This window comes from Coregonus clupeaformis, chromosome 16, assembly GCF_020615455.1.
Source record: "Coregonus clupeaformis isolate EN_2021a chromosome 16, ASM2061545v1, whole genome shotgun sequence".
NCBI classification, from domain to species: Eukaryota; Metazoa; Chordata; class Actinopteri; order Salmoniformes; family Salmonidae; genus Coregonus; species Coregonus clupeaformis.
The window spans coordinates 7,958,888-7,981,982 of record NC_059207.1 but is presented as its reverse complement, the minus strand read 5'-3'; the positions used below and the strand labels follow the sequence as shown (position 1 = coordinate 7,981,982).

The following is a 23,095-nucleotide window of genomic DNA, read 5'->3' as shown; positions in this document are numbered from 1 at the left end:
CTATCAGTGAGCGTTAACACACAGCGAGAGACCCCAAGTCCCTCAAGATAATTGAGTTTACCAATCAATCTTCTCACTTGGTGAAATTAGTTATACCCGAGTCAGCTGGTCATTGTTTTGAAATTAGAGTCAGCAGTGCATATGGTAGCCTAGCCTATGGTAGGCTACAATAGCTTTATATGCCCATTCTTCAGTCATTTGTTTAGACTACAATATTTGTGCCAAAAAGCCGACTTCTCTTTAAAAGTTTATATGACATTTTGAATGTAATTCATTCATTCATGGTTTATTTGTTTTCTATTACGCGCGCGGTCAGTGTGTTTCTATATTAGTCTGAGTGGCTGTAGTGAGCTGCCAAGTCTCCATCTGGGTGGATTAGACTCCTGTTATCCTCTTAGCTCTAAATGTCACCCCTTTTCGGCTCTCCTCTGCCATTTCGCAAACTTCTAAATCACAAGACGAATGACAAGAAGAAGAGCGTCGCGCATAAAATTAGTACCCACTCGGAATTCCGGATAGTGTTTTTTTTACGTTTACGCAGGACACTTGTCTCCATGTGCGCGTCGACAATGGCACAGTAGCGCGTGCTGCATTCAACTGATCTCAACAGCTTGCAATCTTATCCGTGTCAAACCTCAGTTGCCTTCCAAACATAATTTCCTTTTCGTTTGCGTTCTTTGAGAGCAGGTTGTGAGGAACTATAGTTGTCTTTGTCATCAGAAACTTTGATCAGTTGCGTCTCTCGTCCGTCCTTATAATTAGGCGCAAGGAGTTTTTATTTTGCATGTAGCCTAAAATGACCATTTGACATTTTTAACTTTAGACGAAGATATGGAGTTAACCAGTAAAGACAGGAGCGTTTTATATATATTGTTTTTTTCAATATGGATGATCAACGTTTCTTTTTCTGCGAAAAGGACCAACGTTCGAAGATCGGGTAAGTTCACTATTGGTCATATTCTAGATTGATATGTAGGCCTAGGTCAAGAGATGTTTCTCCTGATTTTAATAAACATAAAGACAAATGCATACATATTATACTTTGGTGAATATTTATTAGGCCTACATCATTTACTGCAGAATAAATAGGAACAATAACCAATTTTCTGATTGCCATTTTCATAAAGTACATTTATGTATTCACACCAATAGTACATGTTTTGGAATACAGTAGGACAACTAGCCATATTACCATACACTCATAATTAGGCTCATCTAAAACAAGTCTGTGTCATCATACTAGGTGAGACACATTATCATAGTAGGTGCCCAGTGCCAGACACATGCCAGTGTTGTTTCTGTCAGTGAGGAAGGGGATTTTTGCAGAAGTACACAATTTATACTGAGTATTAGTGGAGGAGAGAAGAGAGCTTGTATGAAGGAACATGGTATATGCAGTGTACCTGATGTTACATTTACATCTTAGTCATTTAGCAGACGCTCTTATCCAGAGCGACTTACAGTTAGTGAGTGCATACATTATTTTTTATACTGGCCCCCCGTGGGAATCGAACCCACAACCCTGGCGTTGCAAAACGCCATGCTCTACCAGCTGAGCTACATCCCTGCCGGCCATTCCCTCCCCTACCCTGGACTACGCTGGGCCAATTGTGGCGCCGCCCCATGGGTCTCCCGGTCGCGGCTGGCTACGACAGAGCCTTTATTCGAACCAGGATCTCTAGTGGCACAGCTAGCACTGCGATGCAGTGCCTTAGACCACTGCGCCACTCGTCTGAGTTGATTTATCACGCGGACGTTTGGATACCCAAAGACTGTGCTGAGCACACATGCTACATTTCTTATTAAACGGGCACACCCAGAGGTGTTACACCTCCCTTCTTCCATTTGACATATCCCGTACTAGCTACAGTTTGTCTAACCACTATATTATATGCATCATGGTCACAGTTGTAAATGAGAACTTGTTCTCAACTGGCCTACCTGGTTAAATAAAGGTAAAATAAAATAAATAAATACAAATCATCAAAAAACATTTACGTAAAACATAAAAATGTGCCCTCTTATATGTATTAACAAAGTGATATGATTGCAGAGTGACGCTATTACTCTGGTACAAAGTAATGTGATTGCAGAGTGACGGCTATTTCTCTGGTACAAAGTGATGTGATAGCAGAGTGACAGCTATTTCTCTGGTACAAAGTGAGTCTGGTAGCCTAAACCTACTGCACTATAACTACTGTATAATGTAATGTAAACCTACTGCACTAAACCTACTGTATAATGTAATGTAAACCTACTGCACTAAACCTACTGTATAATGTAATGTAAACCTACTGCACTAAACCTACTGTATAATGTAATGTAAACCTACTGCACTAAACCTACTGTATAATGTAATGTAAACCTACTGCACTAAACCTACTGTATAATGTAATGTAAACCTACTGCACTAAACCTACTGTATAATGTAATGTAAATATACTGCACTAAACCTACTGTATAATGTAATGTAAACCTACTGCACTAAACCTACTGTATAATGTAATGTAAACCTACTGCACTAAACCTACTGTATAATGTAATGTAAACCTACTGCACTAAACCTACTGTATAATGTAATGTAAACCTACTGCACTAAACCTACTGTATAATGTAATGTAAACCTACTGCACTAAACCTACTGTATAATGTAATGTAAACCTACTGCACGAAACCTACTGTATAATGTAATGTAAACCTACTGCACTAAACCTACTGTATAATGTAATGTAAACCTACTGCACTAGAACTACTATAGCGAGTTCCAAGTTGAAATGTCTCACTTGCTGTACTAGTAGCAGTCAAAGAACAACATCCTTGGATGTGGCTTACTCTGTTGTTCAATCAATCAATCAATCAATCTCTCAATCAGTCAATCAATCAATCAAATGTATTTATAAAGCCCTTTTTACATCAGCAGTTGTCACAAAGTGCTTATTCAGAAACCCTGCCTAAACCCCTTGTTTAAACAAGGTTAAAGAAAACTATCACATTTTATCACAGGTGTTATAAAAGTCAGAGTTATTCATTTGACATTCATCTCAATTAGTAACCGTTATCTTGTGGCCTGCTCGCTGGCCATCAGCGATCATTATCACTATAGAGAAGCATTCAGAATGTTGCAGTGTGTTAATTTTAGTGCAGCTTGGTGACCTGGTGTTGGCCAGCAGGAATATTTCAGAGCATGCCCTCATGAAAAAGTGTATTTCATGGATATTAAGTGCTACAATGTTCGGGTTCTAGTCTACTGTGCCTTTCTCCATTTCCTGTGATAGTGTGTTGCTCTGTCCGCCTGACCTCTAAGCCTTTTGGAATGAGACTATTACATCTGGCTGTACTGTGGAGTGAACTCAGAGCAGTTGTTCCTGACACACAGCTTGTATCCTGATCTCTTCCAGGCAGGGAAGGCTGTATTCTGCGGTGTGTTTCCAGTCATTCCGGTCACATTCTACGAGGAGATTGGCAGGGATGTGTCCACATGAATCAAATCCCCTCTAAAACACAAGACTGGGGTTGCGTCTCAAATTGCACCCTATTTCCTACATAGTGCTACATAGGGAATAGTGTGCCATTTGGGACGTAACCTACCCTCTTAGAAAGAAAGGTGCTATCTAGAACCTAAAAGGATTCTTTGGCTTTCCCTATAGGTAGAACCCTTTACATGAACCCAAAATAGTTCTACCTGGAACCAAAAAAGATGATCCTATCGGGACAGCAGAAGAACGCTTTTGGAACCCTTTTTTCTAAGAGTGTAGGGGTCCTGCGGCATCTAAAAAATGATTGACTCCTCCTAATTATGCCTTCAAGTCGGGATCATCAACTAGATTCAGGCGCAATTCTTACCCGATTTTTATTTGAGCGGATGGTCAGTGGGCCGGAACATAATTACAAATGTTGACCGGCAAGAAGCCCAAACAGATATAATATTTGACTGAAACATAATAATTTAAAACCTTGCTTACATTTGTATACGATCACGTCTCTCTATTATGCATGGGAATACTTGGGAACAGATTTCCAAAATTAAAATCACTTGGAGCTGATGTGCTGGTGTTTTTACAGTCTTTTAGCTCCAACAACAACAAAAACAAAATACATATATATATTTTTTTGCTCTGACAACTTGGAGGCCAAATAAAATCACCAGCGGGCTGCCAGTTGGGTAACCCTGCCTTAAAGGCTAGTTGGGGAACCCTGCCTTAAAGGCTAGTTGGGGAACCCTGCCTTAAAGGCTAGTTGGGTATCCCTGCCTTCGTGGCTAGTTGGGGAACCCTGCCTTAAAGGCTAGTTGGGGAACCCTGCCTTAATGGCTAGTTGGGGAACCCTGCCTTAAAGGCTAGTTGGGGAACCCTGCCTTAATGGCTAGTTGGGGAACCCTGCCTTAAAGGCTAGTTGGGGAACCCTGCCTTAATGGCTAGTTGGGTATCCCTGCCTTAATGGCTAGTTGGGGAACCCTGCCTTAATGGCTAGTTGGGGAACCCTGCCTTAAAGGCTAGTTGGGTAACCCTGCCTTAAAGGCCAGTTGGGGAACCCTGCCTTAATGGCTAGTTGGGGAACCCTGCCTTAAAGGCTAGTTGGGGAACCCTGCCTTAATGGCTAGTTGGGGAACCCTGCCTTAATGGCTAGTTGGGGAACCCTGCCTTAAAGGCTAGTTGGGTAACCCTGCCTTAAAGGCCAGTTGGGGAACCCTGCCTTAATGGCTAGTTGGGGAACCCTGCCTTAATGGCTAGTTGGGGAACCCTGCCTTAAAGGCTAGTTGGGGAACCCTGCCTTAATGGCTAGTTGGGGAACCCTGCCTTAATGGCTAGTTGGGGAACCCTGCCTTAAAGGCTAGTTGGGGAACCCTGCCTTAATGGCTAGTTGGGGAACCCTGCCTTAATGGCTAGTTGGGGAACCCTGCCTTAAAGGCTAGTTGGGTATCCCTGCCTTAATGGCTAGTTGGGTATCCCTGCCTTAATGGCTAGTTGGGGAACCCTGCCTTAAAGGCTAGTTGGGGAACCCTGCCTTAATGGCTAGTTGGGGAACCCTGCCTTAAAGGCTAGTTGGGGAACCCTGCCTTAATGGCCAGTTGGGGAACCCTGCCTTAATGGCTAGTTGGGGAACCCTGCCTTAAAGGCTAGTTGGGGAACCCTTCCTTAAAGGTAGCCTTTTTTTCTTCGTCAGAAAAACAATGACGCTGCACAGTCCTGGTGTACCGTACCGGGAAGTGCTTTGTAAAAACAATGTAGCTTGAGGAAAATGATCAAATGATGATTGACAAGCTTTTGTCTGACAACAAGGGGCTTTTTCATCCTAGACACTGCACAGTCCTGGTGTACCGTACCGGGAAGTGCTTTGTAACATCCTAAAAACTATCCTAAACCACTACATCTTACTGCAGACCCCCACATTATCACGTCATGTACCGTCTGCTTGGAGATCCATGAGCATTCTATTCTATTCTATCATTCCTATTCTATTAAATTCGATTCTAAGAATCCGTTCTACATGACCTACTCAAGAGCACCTGGGGACAGGAACAAGTCAACTGACATACTGCATTATCTGCTCAGAGAGCCGTGCAGGCTCCCTACATGTCCTTTCCATTTGGCCATGGAGGTCTGCTCCCTATCAAAACATTTACCCCAGTGGAAAGATGTCCTTGCCGGGCCCTCTTCTCCTCTCACTGCTCTGGAAAAGTATGTTCTAAGTGCAGTGCTGACATTAGGTTTCAGCAAGTGAGTCATAGTGGAAGTTCTGGTCCATGTACTGTATCTACCATGGGTGTGTGAGAGCTCCCGAGTAGGGTTTTACTCTGGCTGCCTGGGTCCAAATGGCACCATATTCCCTACATAGTGCACTACCCATGGACCCGGCTCTATGGTTGCTTACTCAGAAGGGCACTAAATGAAGAGATGAATTAGGTCCTCTGAAAATTCTGGTTGTCTGCAGAATCAGTGTAATGTCAAATATTAGCAGTGTATCTGTTGCGGCAGTCAAACACATCATTTTTTATTACAGCACGTGTGTGTGTTTTAACTCTTGAACTCATTTACAGAGGGACAGTATTTGTACTGTATTTATGATTACATATTGGTTGTAGATCACTCTTATTTGTTGTCGCTTCTTGGATTGTGAATGACCTATAACCCCTAATGAGTACCACTGCCTTTTCACTTTGACCCATTTTGATGACATCATTACCTGGCCCATACAGAGCGCCTCAGCCCTCCATTGGACATCCAGTTGGAGACGGTGAACTGCACAGCCTTCAGTGTGCGATGGAAGATGCCCCGGCGTCATGTTAGCACCATCACAGGCTACAAGGTAACAATTGGCTTACATACACCAACACAGTGACCACGTTTCAGGCTGACTACTTTGCAGTCTGTCACATCTCAAAGCGCCTGGTTTAACATATCTGTCAAGCACATCATATGATATTGCAATCTGATCCCCGCATCAGCTCGACAGCAATGTAGTGGGTCTGGAACGTGGTCATACACAGTACATGGAACGTGGCGTGCAGATCACTACCCTTAACAGATGGATGTTTTCAAGCAGACTTATTTGTTTAATGTTACATGATATGAGGTCAAGCAGAACTGTCTCTATCTGCACCCAAATGGCACCCTATTCCCTTTATAGTACACTACTTTTGACCAGAGTCCTATGGGCCCTGGTCAAAAGTAGGGCTGGGAATTGCCAGGGACCTCACGATATGATATTATCACGATACCTAGGTGCCAACAGGATGTTTATTGCGATTCTCAGGATTCTATATGTATTGTGATTCGATACTGCGATTTTATTGCAATTTGATGTTCCAAAACGTATTGCTCACTATATGTCTGCTGCAGAGAGACCATGAGAACATTAGTTTTTTATTAGTCATGGATCAGTCATGGAAATAAAATACATGTTGGCCAACTATTTAAAAAGAAGATGGAGAACAAGCTGCAGGATCAAAAATAGAGTTTTGGCGCAGGTGCAGCTGACTAACACTAACTAACGCTACCTAGCAAAAATATATATATTTATACACTGAACAAAAATATAAACGCAACATGCAACAACAACATTCAACGATTTTACTGAGTTACAGTTCATATAAGGCATTCAGTCAATTAAAATGAATTCATTAGGCCCTCATCTATGAATCAGTGTGTTCAGTGTGTATATATATATTTGTTTACAAATCGACACTTGGAGTCAAAATATCGATATAATATCGTACAAAATATTATTGTGATATGTAACCGTATCGATTTTTCCCCCCATCACTACTCAAAAGTACTGCACTAAGTAGGGAATAAGGTGTCATTTGGGATGCAGCTTTGTCTCTGATTTGACAGCAGTCTGATGACCTTGTGGTGAATGTCAACTAAGGCCTCATTACCATCGTGGACCGAGAAGCATTGGTGCTCCTGTTTCTCATCTCAAACTGACATAAAGAGAAGACATGATAATGTTTCTGCTCCTCATTCCCATAAAGAGAGGACAGGATAATGTTTCTGCTGCTCATTCCCATAAAGAGAAGACATGATCATGTTTCTGCTCCTCATTCCCATAAAGAGGAGACCGGATATTGTTTCTGCTGCTCATTCCCATAAAGAGAAGACAGGATAATGTTTCTGCTCCTCATTCCCATAAAGAGAAGACAGGATAATGTTTCTGCTGCTCATTCCCATAAAGAGAAGACAGGATAATGTTTCTGCTGCTCATTCCCATAAAGAGAAGACAGGATAATGTTTCTGCTGCTCATTCCCATAAAGAGAAGACAGGATAATGTTTCTGCTCCTCATTCCCATAAAGAGAAGACATGATAATGTTTCTGCTCCTCATTCCATAAAGAGAAGACATGATAATGTTTCTGCTGCTCATTCCCATAAAGAGAAGACAGGATAATGTTTCTGCTGCTCATTCCCATAAAGAGAAGACAGGATAATGTTTCTGCTGCTCATTCCCATAAAGAGAAGACAGGATACGGTTTCTACTGCTCATTCCCATAAAGAGAAGACAGGATAATGTTTCTGCTGCTCATTCCCATAAAGAGAAGACAGGATAATGTTTCTGCTCCTCATTCCCATAAAGGGAAGACAGGATAATGTTTCTGCTCCTCATTCCCATAAAGGGAAGACAGGATAATGTTTCTGCTCCTCATTCACATAAAGATAAGACAGCATAATGTTTCTGCTGCTCATTCCCATAAAGAGAAGACAGGATAATGTTTCTGCTCCTCATTCCCATAAAGGGAAGACAGGATAATGTTTCTGCTCCTCATTCACATAAAGATAAGACAGGATAATGTTTCTGCTGCTCATTCCCATAAAGAGAAGACAGGATAATGTTTCTGCTCCTCATTCCCATAAAGAGGAGACCGGATATTGTTTCTGCTGCTCATTCCCATAAAGAGAAGACAGGATAATGTTTCTGCTCCTCATTCCCATAAAGAGAAGACAGGATAATGTTTCTGCTGCTCATTCCCATAAAGAGAAGACAGGATAATGTTTCTGCTGCTCATTCCCATAAAGAGAAGACAGGATAATGTTTCTGCTCCTCATTCCCATAAAGAGAAGACATGATAATGTTTCTGCTCCTCATTCCATAAAGAGAAGACATGATAATGTTTCTGCTGCTCATTCCCATAAAGAGAAGACAGGATAATGTTTCTGCTGCTCATTCCCATAAAGAGAAGACAGGATAATGTTTCTGCTGCTCATTCCCATAAAGAGAAGACAGGATACGGTTTCTACTGCTCATTCCCATAAAGAGAAGACAGGATAATGTTTCTGCTGCTCATTCCCATAAAGAGAAGACAGGATAATGTTTCTGCTCCTCATTCCCATAAAGGGAAGACAGGATAATGTTTCTGCTCCTCATTCCCATAAAGGGAAGACAGGATAATGTTTCTGCTCCTCATTCACATAAAGATAAGACAGGATAATGTTTCTGCTGCTCATTCCCATAAAGAGAAGACAGGATAATGTTTCTGCTCCTCATTCCCATAAAGGGAAGACAGGATAATGTTTCTGCTCCTCATTCACATAAAGATAAGACAGGATAATGTTTCTGCTGCTCATTCCCATAAAGAGAAGACAGGATAATGTTTCTGCTCCTCATTCCCATAAAGGGAAGACAGGATAATGTTTCTGCTCCTCATTCCCATAAAGAGAAGACAGGATAATGTTTCTGCTCCTCATTCACATAAAGAGAAGCTTATTGTACTGGACCCAGGCTTTTGCTGTGAAACAGATACTCACACACACACATGCACGCACATACGCACACACACACACACACACACACACACACACACACACACACACACACACACACAGACACAGACACAGACACAGACACACACACACACAGACACACACACACACACAGACACACACACAGACACGTCCTCTGCCCTACCACTTTCCCCACTTACCTTTCTCTCTACTCCTCAGAAGGACACTTCACCTTGTTGCCACCTTGTACATTTTCTAAGCCTGACGATAGTATACTGCACAATCTTGAACACAGGGTGTGTGTGCGTGAGTGTGTGTGCGTGTGTTTGTGTGTGTGTGCGTTCGTATGTGTGTGTTTGTCAGGTGTTCTACACAGAGATGAGGAACAGTCGGCCAGTGAGTACTGCCGTGACACTGGAGGTGCCTCTCAGTCTGGACATGCTGACCACCGTAAGTAACGTCTCCTCTCCTCAGAGTGGTGGCAGTGATACTGTCAGATGTATCAGTATGGATGTGTTCTTACAGTCACCGTAACAGTATGGACGTGTGCTTAAAATATCAGTATGGACGTGTTCTTACCGTAACAGTATGGACGTGTCCTTAAAGTAACAGTATGGACGTGTCCTTAAAGTAACAGTATGGACGTGTTCTTACCGTAACAGTATGGACGTGTGCTTAAAGTATCAGTATGGACGTGTTCTTACCGTAACAGTATGGACGTGTCCTTAAAGTAACAGTATGGACGTGTTCTTACCGTAACAGTATGGACGTGACCTTAAAGTAACAGTATGGACGTGTCCTTAAAGTAACAGTATGGACATGTCCTTAAAGTAACAGTATGGACGTGTTCTTACCGTAACAGTATGGACGTGTCCTTAAAGTAACAGTATGGACGTGTCCTTAAAGTAACAGTATGGACGTGTCCTTAAAGTAACAGTATGGACGTGTCCTTAAAGTAACAGTATGGACGTGTCCTTAAAGTAACAGTATGGACGTGTTCTTACCGTAACAGTATGGACGTGTCCTTAAAGTAACAGTATGGACGTGTCCTTAAAGTAACAGTATGGACGTGTCCTTAAAGTAACAGTATGGATGTGTCCTTAAAGTAACAGTATGGACGTGTTCTTACCGTAACAGTATGGACGTGTCCTTAAAGTAACAGTATAGACGTGTCCTTAAAGTAACAGTGTGGACGTGTCCTTAAAGTAACAGTATGGACGTGTCCTTAAAGTAACAGTATGGACGTGTTCTTACCGTAACAGTATGGACGTGTCCTTAAAGTAACAGTATGGACGTGTCCTTAAAGTAACAGTATGGACGTGTCCTTAAAGTAACAGTATGGACGTGTTCTTACCGTAACAGTATGGACGTGTCCTTAAAGTAACAGTATGGACGTGTCCTTAAAGTAACAGTATGGACGTGTTCTTACCGTAACAGTATGGACGTGTGCTTAAAGTATCAGTATGGACGTGTTCTTACCGTAACAGTATGGACGTGTCCTTAAAGTAACAGTATGGACGTGTCCTTACCGTAACAGTATGGACGTGTCCTTAAAGTAACAGTATTGACGTGTCCTTAAAGTAACAGTATGGACGTGTTCTTACCGTAACAGTATGGACGTGTCCTTAAAGTAACAGTATGGACGTGTCCTTAAAGTAACAGTATGGACGTGTCCTTAAAGTAACAGTATGGATGTGTCCTTAAAGTAACAGTATGGACGTGTTCTTACCGTAACAGTATGGACGTGTCCTTAAAGTAACAGTATGGACGTGTCCTTAAAGTAACAGTATGGACGTGTCCTTAAAGTAACAGTATGGACGTGTTCTTACCGTAACAGTATGGACGTGTCCTTAAAGGAACAGTATGGACGTGTCCTTAAAGTAACAGTATGGACGTGTCCTTAAAGTAAATCTAACAGTATGGACGTGTCCTTAAAGTAAATCTAACAGTATGGACGTGTCCTTTACAGTAAATCTAACAGTATGGACGTGTCCTTAAAGTAACAGTATGGACGTGTCCTTAAAGTAACAGTATGGACGTGTCCTTAAAGTAACAGTATGGACGTGTTCTTACCGTAACAGTATGGACGTGTCCTTAAAGTAACAGTATGGACGTGTCCTTAAAGTAACAGTGTGGACGTGTCCTTAAAGTAACAGTATGGACGTGTCCTTAAAGTAACAGTATGGACGTGTTCTTACCGTAACAGTATGGACGTGTCCTTAAAGTAACAGTATGGACGTGTCCTTAAAGTAACAGTATGGACGTGTCCTTAAAGTATCAGTATGGACGTGTTCTTACCGTAACAGTATGGACGTGTCCTTAAAGTAACAGTATGGACATGTCCTTAAAGTAACAGTATGGACGTGTTCTTACTGTAACAGTATGGACGTGTGCTTAAAGTATCAGTATGGACGTGTTCTTACCGTAACAGTATGGACGTGTCCTTAAAGTAACAGTATGGACGTGTCCTTACCGTAACAGTATGGACGTGTCCTTAAAGTAACAGTATGGACGTGTCCTTAAAGTAACAGTATGGACGTGTTCTTACCGTAACAGTATGGACGTGTCCTTAAAGTAACAGTATGGACGTGTCCTTAAAGTAACAGTATGGACGTGTCCTTAAAGTAACAGTATGGATGTGTCCTTAAAGTAACAGTATGGACGTGTTCTTACCGTAACAGTATGGACGTGTCCTTAAAGTAACAGTATGGACGTGTCCTTAAAGTAACAGTATGGACGTGTCCTTAAAGTAACAGTATGGACGTGTTCTTACCGTAACAGTATGGATGTGTCCTTAAAGGAACAGTATGGACGTGTCCTTAAAGTAACAGTATGGACGTGTCCTTAAAGTAAATCTAACAGTATGGACGTGTCCTTAAAGTAAATCTAACAGTATGGACGTGTCCTTTACAGTAAATCTAACAGTATGGACGTGTCCTTAAAGTAAATCTAACAGTATGGACGTGTCCTTAAAGTAAATCTAACAGTACGGACGTGTCCTTTACAGTAATTCTAACAGTATGGACTTGTCCTTACAGTAATTGATAAAATAACTGGGTGATAGAAGTAGATGATTGGGCATCTGGTGGAATTCTTTTAAAAGTAGCAATTTTTTAATCAGTTTTGAGGAGGTCACATAGTAAACTATTTGTTTTACAAGAAACACTGTTTGTTTTATCCTACTTAATCCAACATAATTACTGATTAATTATTTTGGCTCTTATTCTCTCTTAGGGGCAGTTGGATGGACAAGCAAGTTTTGTAAGTAGTATTCAGACAGAACTGTGCTACTTGTGCCAAACATATTTGAGTGCAAGACTTTAAAGTTACATTATTGTTGTCTAATGTAAGCTAATCCAAAGCCTTTGTATGTATGTGAATGGACGTTTCAGAGCAGACAAGCTTACTATGCACTCTCTCACAGTCTCTCACCCTTTCTCCTAGGATGTGGACATTGGTAACCTTAAAGTTGCCACCCAGTACAGAGTTAGTGTTGGTGCGTATGGATGGGCAGGCGAGGGCCGACCTAGCATGCCTAGGGATGTCAGTACTTCTTCACAAGGTAAGCAAGGGTGACAGCAGAGGTGACAGCAAAGGTGACCACAGAACCCACAATACTGTGCTGTATTGAATGTTTTTTGTTGTTGTTTTTTTTACTCTGCAAGCTAGACCTGTCTGAAGTGTGCTGTATGTGTTAGTGCAGTGGTTCCCAAACGTGGGGTTTGAAACTTAAATGAGGTCCCCTGAGAAAATCTCTAATCTTATCAAACAAATTAATAACTTTTTTATAGAACACAACCTTTTAGTGTCAACTAAGAGCCCTTTACACTATTCTAATAAAGCACTTAATGTCAGTATTATGTGTAGAGAGAACCCACGGGACCTAAAATGGAGTGAACATGAACGCGCAGCAGTAATTAGGGAATACATTTTCCAAGTTGGGTCCCCTGCATTTTCTAGTGTCAACTTTGGGTTGTGTGCAGAAAAAGTTCAAGAAACCCTGTGTATGTTGTGGTATGTTAATGTCATCTACGTTATACAGTATGTTGTGGTATGTTAATGTCATCTAGGTTATACAGTATGTTGTGGTATGTTAATGTCATCTATGTTATACAGTATGTTGTGGTATGTTAATGTCATGTCATCTATGTTATACTGTATGTTGTGGTATGTTAATGTCATCTATGTTATACAGTATGTTGTGGTATGTTAATGTCATCTATGTTATACAGTATGTTGTGGTATGTTAATGTCATCTATGTTATACAGTATGTTGTGGTATGTTAATGTCATCTATGTTATACAGTATGTTGTGGTATGTTAATGTTGTTCTTGTTGTCATGTTGTTGTTTATTGTTTTCTTCCTTGTAACTCCGCCTCTAGGATGAATTGAATTGACTTTGTAAATCGAGCATGGTCTTACATTGAGTTCAGCGGGACATTTAAATGTCATATGACAGGGTTGTTCTTTCCCCATCCGCAGAGATGTGTATGCCCCCGTCACCCCCCACTCAGCCCACTGTCATGGCCGTATCAGACACAGAGCTCGCGTTGTCGTGGACACAGGGTGAGAGCGAGGGAAGTGCACCAGTTCTACACTTCCTCGTTGCCTACATCAGGTACGTTTATACAGTGACTATTTAGTGTATTTTGCTTACGCTAGCGGTTAACAATTCTAGTCAGCCTTGTACTGCCTATCTGTGGTCTGTTGTAGTTTACATCCAAATACATATCTTAACCATATCCAAAATGACAAGATGGCTTATTTATGGCAGTACCCGAAATGTAAAGGTTATTGAGATTCCTTGTCACTACTGTGTTGATCCCTGAAAACCACTCTGAAGACGGTAATGTTTTTATACCTTTCTGCAGATTTGTTCCACTCAAGAATGCATGTTTCGGTTTGAATTCTCAACTCTACCAAACCACAGTGGTTTTATTTGAACAGCTGTTTTCTTCACACAGTCCATTTAAAATGAGAAGTATTGATTTTTAAAAAATAACATTGTCGGAGGAAAGCGAGCTGGACAGTATTAAAAGTAACAGCTAGACAAGTTAAACTCTGATCACCTCACCCTGCCAAGCGTCTGACAGACAATTGTCTGATTTGTAATATCCTCATGTTCCCAGCCAATAGGGTAAGATACTGTTTCACGCCTGTTAGAACAAGCAAGTACTTGGATTTGGGTTGATCCGTTGCCAGATTCTAATATCAAATGGCAACTTTGAAAAAAGGTAGAAACGGTTGTTCTTTAGAATCAGTTGTTAAAGGGATGCCCCTCTAATAAAGGGATGCCCCTCTAATAGAGGGATGCCCACTTCTGTACCAGTGGCAGAGAGTTGAGTCAGTCAACCAGCTCAGTCCTGCTAACACACCCGTCAGCCAGGGTACACTGGACAGTAGGGGCCAGTTTCCTAGACACAGAGCCTTGTCCTGGACTAAAAAGTGATTTAAATGGAGCTACATCAATATATCTCTTATATTTCTAGACCTTAGCATATATTCAACTGTACATAAACATTTGCTGAAAAACATTATTCCGATGTTGCCTGCCAATCAGTTGAGAATGAGGGGTGTTTCTGTGTTAAGCTATGTTGAGACGAGCGTGTTAAGTCTTAACCTTGACCTGTGAACCGTGTTGGGACACTGAACAAGAATGGCGCTGGAGATGGCTGCCGTTTTACGGGCTCCTAACAAATTGTGCTATTTTGTGTGTTTTTTTCGCGTTGTTTGTAACATATTCTGTACATAATGTTTCTGCCACCGTCTCTTATGACCGAAAAGAGCTTCTGGATATTAGAACAGCGATTACTCACCTCGAACTGGACAAATATATTTTATTTAACTCCAGATACTCGACCAGGCCCAAATCCCCGTCATTCACATGAAGAGAAGACACCAATACAGGGGACGCAGGTCCGGGTGCCTTGTGAGAATTTGTCGGCGAGTGGGTAACCCGCCTCTACCATCCGTCCTATTGGCCAACGTGCAATCATTGGAGAATAAACTGGATGAGCTCCGTTCAAGACTATCCTACCAACGGGACATTAAAAACTGTAATATCTTATGTTTCACAGAGTTGTGGCTGAACGACAACATGGATAATATAGAGTTGGCGGGTTTTTCCATGCATTGGCAAGACAGAACAGCTGCCTTCGGTAACTCAAGTGGTGGCGGTCTGTGTCTAGTTGTCAATTACAGCTGGTGCACGAAATCAAATATTAAGGAAGTCTCAAGGTTTTGCTTGCCTGAGGTATAGTATCTCATGATAAGCTGCAGACCACACTATCTACCAAGAGAGTTTTCATCTATAATTTTCGTAGCTATCTATTTACCACCACAAACCAATGCTGGCACTAAGACCGCAATCAACGAGCTGTATAAAGCCATAAGCAAACAAGAAAATGTTCATCCAGAGACGGCGCACGTAGTGGCCAGGGACTTTAATGCAGGGAAACTTAAATCCATTTAACCTAATTTCTACCAGCATGTTACAGGTGCAACAAGAGGGAAAAAAACTCTAGACCACCTTTACTCCACACACAGAGATGCGTACAAAGCTCTCCCTCGCTCTCCATTTGGCAAATCTGACCATAATTATATCCTCCTGATTCCTGCTTACAAGCAAAAACTAAAGCAGAAAGTACCAGTGACACGCTCAATACGGAGGTTGTCAGATGATGCAGATGCTAAGCTACAGGACTGTTTTGCTAGCACAGACTGGAATATGTTCCGGGACTCATCTGATGGCATTGAGGAGTATACCACATCAGTCACTGGCTTCATCAATAAGTGCATCGATGACCTTGTCCCCACAGTGACCGTACGTACATATCCCAACCAGAAGCCATGGATTACAGGCAACATCCGCACTGAGCTAAAGGGTAGAGCTGCCGCTTTCAAGGAGCGGGACTCTAACCCGGACACTTATAAGAAATCCCACTATGCCCTCAGACTATTCATCAAACAGGCAAAGCGTAAATACAGGACTAAGATTGAATCCTACTACACCGGCTCCGACGCTTGTCGGATGTGGCAGGGTTTGCAAACTATTGCGGACTACAAAGGGAAGCCAAGCCGCGAGCCGCCCAGTGACACAAGCCTACCAGACGAGCTAAATTACTTCTATGCGCGAATCGAGACAAGCAACACTGAAGCATGCATGAGAGCACCAGCTGTTACGGACGACTGTGTGATCACGCTCGCCATAGCCTATGTGAGTAAGACCTTTAAACAAGGTCAACATTCCGAAGGCCGCAGGGCCAGACGGATTACCAGGACGTGTACTCAGAGCATGCGCTGACCAACTGGCAAGTGTCTTCACTGACATTTTCAACCTGTCCCTGGCCGAGTCTGTAATACCAACATGTTTCAAGCAAACCACCATAGTCCCTGTGCCCAACAACACCAAGGTAACCTGCCTAAATGACTACCGACCCGTAGCACTCATGTCTGCAGTCATGAAGTGCTTTGAAAGGCTGGTCATGGCTCACATCAACACCATCATCCCAGAAACCCTAGACCCACTCCAATTTGCATACCGCCCCAACAGATCCACAGATGACGCAATCTCTAGTGCACTCAACACTGCCCTTTCCCACCTGGACAAAAGGAACACCTATGTGAGAATGCTGTTCATTGACTACAGCTCAGCGTTCAACACCATAGTGCCCTCAAAGCTCATCACTAAGCTAAGGACCCTGGGAATAAACACCTCCCTCTGCAACTGGATCCTGGACTTCCTGACGGGCCGCCCCCAGGTGGTAAGGGTAGGCAACAACACATCTGCCACGCTGATCCTCAAAACGGGGGCCCTTCAGACGTGCGTGCTCAGTCCCATCCTGTACTTCCTGTTCACCCATGAGAGCGTGGCCAAGCACGACTCCAACACCATCATTAAGTTTGCCGACGACACAACGGTGGTAGGCCTGATCACTGACAACAATGATACAGCCTATAGGGAGGAGGTCAGAGACCTTGAAGTGTGGTACCAGGACAACAACCTCACCCTCAACGTGAGCAAGACAAAGGAGATGATCGTGGACTACAGGAAAAGGAAGGCCGAGCACGCCCCCATTCTCATCGACAGGGCTGTAGTGGAGCAGGTTCAGAGCTTCAAGTTCCTTGGTGTCCACATCACCAACAAACTATCATGGTCCAAACACACCCAAGACAGTCGTGAAGAGGGCACGACAACGCCTATTCCCCCTCAGGAGATTGAAAAGATTTGGCATGGGTCCTCAGATCCTCAAAAAGTTCTACAGCTGCACCATCGAGAGCATCCTGACTGGTTGCATCACTGCCTGGTATGGCAACTGCTCGGCCTCCGTCCGCAAGGCGCTACAGAGGGTAGTGCGTATGGCCCAGTACATCACTGGGGCCAAGCTTCCTGCCATCTAGGACCGCTATACCAGGCGGTGTCAGAGGAAGGCCCTAAAAGACTCCAGCCACCCTAGTCATAGACTGTTCTCTCTGCTACCGCACGGCAAGTGGTACCGGAGCGCCAAGTCTAGGTCCAAAAGGCTTCTTAACAGCTTCTACCCCCAAGCCATAAGACTGCTGAACAGCTAATCAAATGGCTACCCGGACTATTTGCATTGACCCCACCCTTTTTTTACGCTGCTGCTACTCTCTGTTTATTATCTATGCATAGTCACTTTATCCCTACCTACATGTACATATTACCTCAATTACCTCAACTAACCTGTACCCCCGCACATTGACTCGGTACCGGTACCCCCTGTATATAGCCTCATTATTGTTATTTTATTGTTGCTCTTTTATTTTTTACTTTAGTTTATTTAGTAAATATTTTTCTTAACTCTTATTTTTCTTAAAATTGCATTGTTGGTTAAGGGCTTGTAAGTAAGCATTTCACGTTAAGGTCTACACCTGTTGTATTCGGCGCATGCGACAAATAACATTTGATTTGATTTGATTTGAAGTGTGCAGGACAGGTGTGCAGTGCGGGGTGAGAACTCTGTAAGCCAACATGGAAGTTCTGCAGTCAGTGGCCCTCTAGTTAGTAGTTAAGCATGGAGCTGGAGAAACACACCCTAAACAGGGTGCAGACTAATGCAGACCATGAATTTAGAAAAAATGAAGTTGAACACTACATATTCCTCCCAGTTAAATTTTTTTATAAATGCATTATTTCATTATTTCATGAGATATTCTTTTTTTTTCCTTCAGTGTTTTATATTATGAATAGTGTTTTAGTCAGTGCACCAGTGTAATGTGAATGGTGTCCTCCATACAGGCCTGAGTTGGACACAGAGTGGACCTACATCAGGGAGCCCATCGAGGCCAACTCCATGGTACTGAAAGGGTTAAGCCCCGACACGGAATTCCAGTTTGTGGTTCGAGCCGCCAACATCCACGGAGTGAGCCCTCCCAGCGCCATCAACAACCCCATCCGCACCCCTGGTATCTACCCCGCCACTGTGTGTGTGTGTGTGTGTGTGTGTGTGTGTGTGGAGAGGTCTGCATGCATAGAGAGTGTATGTGTTTTCTGTCCATTTCTTTAAGTCCATGGTGATAAAGTGATAGACTTGGACCGGTGCCAGAGAACTATATTTTCCTATTATTATAATGTAAATTACAATTGGTGTGTGTGGTGGGGGAGGGGAGGTTTTGGGCTGATTGATATTGACATGAGAGAGAGAGAGAGAGAGAGAGAGAGAGGCTGTGAAATGGCATCTAATTCCCTACATAGTGTACTACTTTTGACAGATCCTTATTGGCCCTGGTCAAAAGTAGTGCACTATGTAGGGAATACGGTGCTGTTTAGGAGGCTCCCAGAGATAACCCTGAGGCTCCAGATCAATAATGTCTTTATGGGGGAGAGAGGGGCCATGGTAGACTGGCAGTGTATGGACAAACATTAGCAAGTAAGCTTTACTCTGGTGTGTGTGTGTGTGTGTGTGTGCGTGTGTGCAAGTATGGAAGTGTGTTTATTTGTTTTATTTATTTGTTTATTTGTTTATTTGTTTATTTGTTTGCACCCACACTGTATTAGGTAAACATAAGGTAATAAATACAGGTAGGAGGTAAGAAGCCCAATACGTAACAAATACAAGTTTAACACTTTACAGAGCAGAGAGAGGTTCCCCATGCCATGTTGTGAGGAGGACTGTGGGGGCTGTTGTCCCGTCAATCCACCTCATAGAGCCATGTGGGTGGGCGGTTGACGCGCCTCGCCATTGGCACGCATGGTGGCAATCACAGGGTTAAACTGGACTGATTGAATGAAGCATCTTAAGTCCTGGTGGTTTGGACAGAGAGGCTGTCCCAACGCACCGCGTCACAAGCCTGCCACCCCCCCTCCCTCCTCTCCCCGCAGGGCGAAAATCGGGTTACGCCCTGGTCTCATCAGACAGGATTAAGAGCGGGAGGATGGGGGGAGGTTTGCCCCCCGCGGGGAAGGGCGGGTTTGTACAGGATTTGACTAGCACCCATATCTCCAAATTAACTCACTGCATGACAAAAAACATGGGGCACGTGAGGGGAGGGGGGCAGGTTGGGGGGGTCTTATTTGTAGAATAAAGAGGGCAGGATCGTTTTAATGCCAATCTTCTTTACCATAACACATTGAGGACTCATTCTGTTTTCACTCTGTTTCAAAACATTTTCGCCTTACTAAACACAACCCGTTTTATTCTGAACCGCTTAACCCACTCCTACATAATGGTCAGTAGTAACCTTACCTCACTCCTACATTATGGTCTGTAGTAACCTTACCCCACTCCTACATTATGGTCCTACATTTTGGTCAATAGTAACCTTACCCCACTCCTACAATATGGTCAGGAGTAACCTTACCCCACTTCTACGTTATGGTCAATAGTAACCATCACCCACTCCTACAATATGGTCAGTATAACCTTACCCCACCATTACATTATGGTCAGTAGTAACCTTACCCCACTCCTACATTATGGTCAGTAGTAACCTTACCCCACTCCTACATTATGGACAGTAGTAACCTTACCCCACTCCTACGTTATGGTCAATAGTAACCATCACCCACTCCTATATTATGGTCAGGAGTAACCTTACCCCACCATTACATTGTGGTCAGTAGTGACCTTACCACACTCCTACAATATGGTAAGTAGTAACCTTACCCCACTCCTACATTATGGTCAGGAGTAACCTTACCTCACTCCAATACTATGGTCAGTAGTAACCTTACACCACCATTACATTGTGGTCAATAGTAACCTTACCCCACTCCTACATTATGGTCAATAGTAACCTTATCCCACCATTACATTATGGAAAGTAGTAACCTTACCACACTCCTACATTATGGTCAGGAGTAACCTTACCCCACTCCTACATTATGGACAGTAGTAACCTTACCCCACTCCTACGTTATGGTCAATAGTAACCATCACCCACTCCTACAATATGGTCAGTATAACCATACCCCACCATTACATTATGGTCAGTAGTAACCTTACCCCACTCCTACATTATAGTAAGTAGTAATCTTACCCCACTCCAACATTATGGTCAGTAGTAACCTTACCCCATCATTACATTGTGGTCAATAGTAACCTTACCCCACTCCTACATTATGGTCAATAGTAACCTTATCCCACCATTACATTATGGAAAGTAGTAACCTTACACCACTCCTACATTATAGTATGTCGTAACCTTACCCTACTCCTACAATATGGTCAGTAGTAACCTTAACCCACTCCTACGTTATGGTCAATAGTAACCATCACCCACTCCTACAATATGGTCAGTATAACCTTACCCCACCATTACATTATGGTCAGTAGTAACCTTACCCCACTCCTACATTATAGTAAGTAGTAATCTTACCCCACTCCTACATTATGGTCAGTAGTAACCTTACCCCACCTTTACATTATGGTCAAGAGTAATCTTACCCCACCCCTATATTATGGTCAGGAGTAACCTTACCTCACTCCAATACTATGGTCAGTAGTAACCTTACACCACCATTACATTGTGGTCAATAGTAACCTTACCCCACTCCTACATTATAGTCAATAGTAACCTTATCCCACCATTACATTATGGAAAATAGTAACCTTACCCCACTCCTACATTATGGACAGTAGTAACCTTACCCCCACTCCTATGTTATGGTCAATAGTAACCATCACCCACTCCTACAATATGGTCAGTATAACCTTACCCCACCATTACATTATGGTCAGTAATAACCTTACCCCACTCCTACATTATAGTAAGTAGTAATCTTACCCCACTCCTACATTATGGTCAGTAGTAACCTTACCCCACCTTTACATTATGGTCAAGAGTAATCTTACCCCACCCCTATATTATGGTCAGGAGTAACCTTACCTCACTCCAATACTATGGTCAGTAGTAACCTTACACCACCATTACATTGTGGTCAATAGTAACCTTACCCCACTCCTACATTATAGTCAATAGTAACCTTATCCCACCATTACATTATGGAAAATAGTAACCTTACCCCACTCCTACATTATGGACAGTAGTAACCTTACCCCCACTCCTATGTTATGGTCAATAGTAACCATCACCCACTCCTACAATATGGTCAGTATAACCTTACCCCACCATTACATTATGGTCAGTAATAACCTTACCCCACTCCTACATTATAGTAAGTAGTAATCTTACCCCACTCCTACATTATGGTCAGTAGTAACCTTACCCCATCATTACATTGTGGTCAATAGTAACCTTACCCCACTCCTACATTATGGTCAGTAGTAACCTTATCCCACCATTACATTATGGAAAGTAGTAACCTTACCCCACTCCTACATTATAGTAAGTAGTAACCTTACCCTACTCCTACAATATGGTCAGTAGTAACCTTACCCCACTCCTACATTATGGTCAATAGTAACCTTACCCCACTCCTACATTATGGTCAATAGTAACCTTACCCCACTCCTACATTATGTTCAGTAGTAACCTTACCCCACTCCTATATTATGGTCAGGAGTAACCTTACCCCACCATTACATTGTGGTCAGGAGTGACCTTATCCCACTCCTACAATATGGTCAGTATAACCTTACCCCACCATTACATTATGGTCAGTAGTAACCTTAACCCACCTTAACATTATGGTCAAGAGTAATCTTACCCCACCCCTATATTATGGTCAGTAGTAACCTTACACCACCATTACATTGTGGTCAATAGTAACCTTACCCCACTCCTACATTATGGTCAATAGTAACCTTATCCAACCACTACATTATGGACAGTAATAACCTTACCCCACTCCTACGTTATGGTCAATAGTAACCATCACCCACTCCTACAATATGGTCAGTATAACCTTACCCCACCATTACATTATGGTCAGTAGTAACCTTACCCCACTCCTACATTATAGTAAGTAGTAATCTTACCCCACTCCTACATTATGGTCAGTAGTAACCTTACCCCACCTTTACATTATGGTCAAGAGTAATCTTACCCCACCCCTATATTATGGTCAGGAGTAACCTTACCTCACTCCAATACTATGGTCAGTAGTAACCTTACACCACCATTACATTGTGGTCAATAGTAACCTTACCCCACTCCTACATTATAGTCAATAGTAACCTTATCCCACCATTACATTATGGAAAATAGTAACCTTACCCCACTCCTACATTATGGACAGTAGTAACCTTACCCCACTCCTATGTTATGGTCAATAGTAACCATCACCCACTCCTACAATATGGTCAGTATAACCTTACCCCACCATTACATTATGGTCAGTAATAACCTTACCCCACTCCTACATTATAGTAAGTAGTAATCTTACCCCACTCCTACATTATGGTCAGTAGTAACCTTACCCCATCATTACATTGTGGTCAATAGTAACCTTACC

General features: G+C 42.6%; 1 protein-coding gene across 1 annotated transcript in view; it reads left to right on the top strand.

The window, feature by feature from the left end:
- The first annotated feature begins 358 nt into the window (after positions 1-358).
- The window catches only part of LOC121584374 (pikachurin), a 57,095-nt gene continuing 34,358 nt past the window's right edge, over positions 359-23,095 (top strand). The window contains exons 1-7 of the mRNA XM_045225910.1: positions 359-937; positions 6,197-6,306; positions 9,582-9,668; positions 12,453-12,479; positions 12,663-12,780; positions 13,702-13,837; positions 18,479-18,645. Coding sequence (XP_045081845.1) covers positions 832-937; positions 6,197-6,306; positions 9,582-9,668; positions 12,453-12,479; positions 12,663-12,780; positions 13,702-13,837; positions 18,479-18,645 — 751 coding nt within the window. The 5' untranslated portion in view covers positions 359-831. The remainder of the gene's footprint in view (positions 938-6,196; positions 6,307-9,581; positions 9,669-12,452; positions 12,480-12,662; positions 12,781-13,701; positions 13,838-18,478; positions 18,646-23,095) is intronic.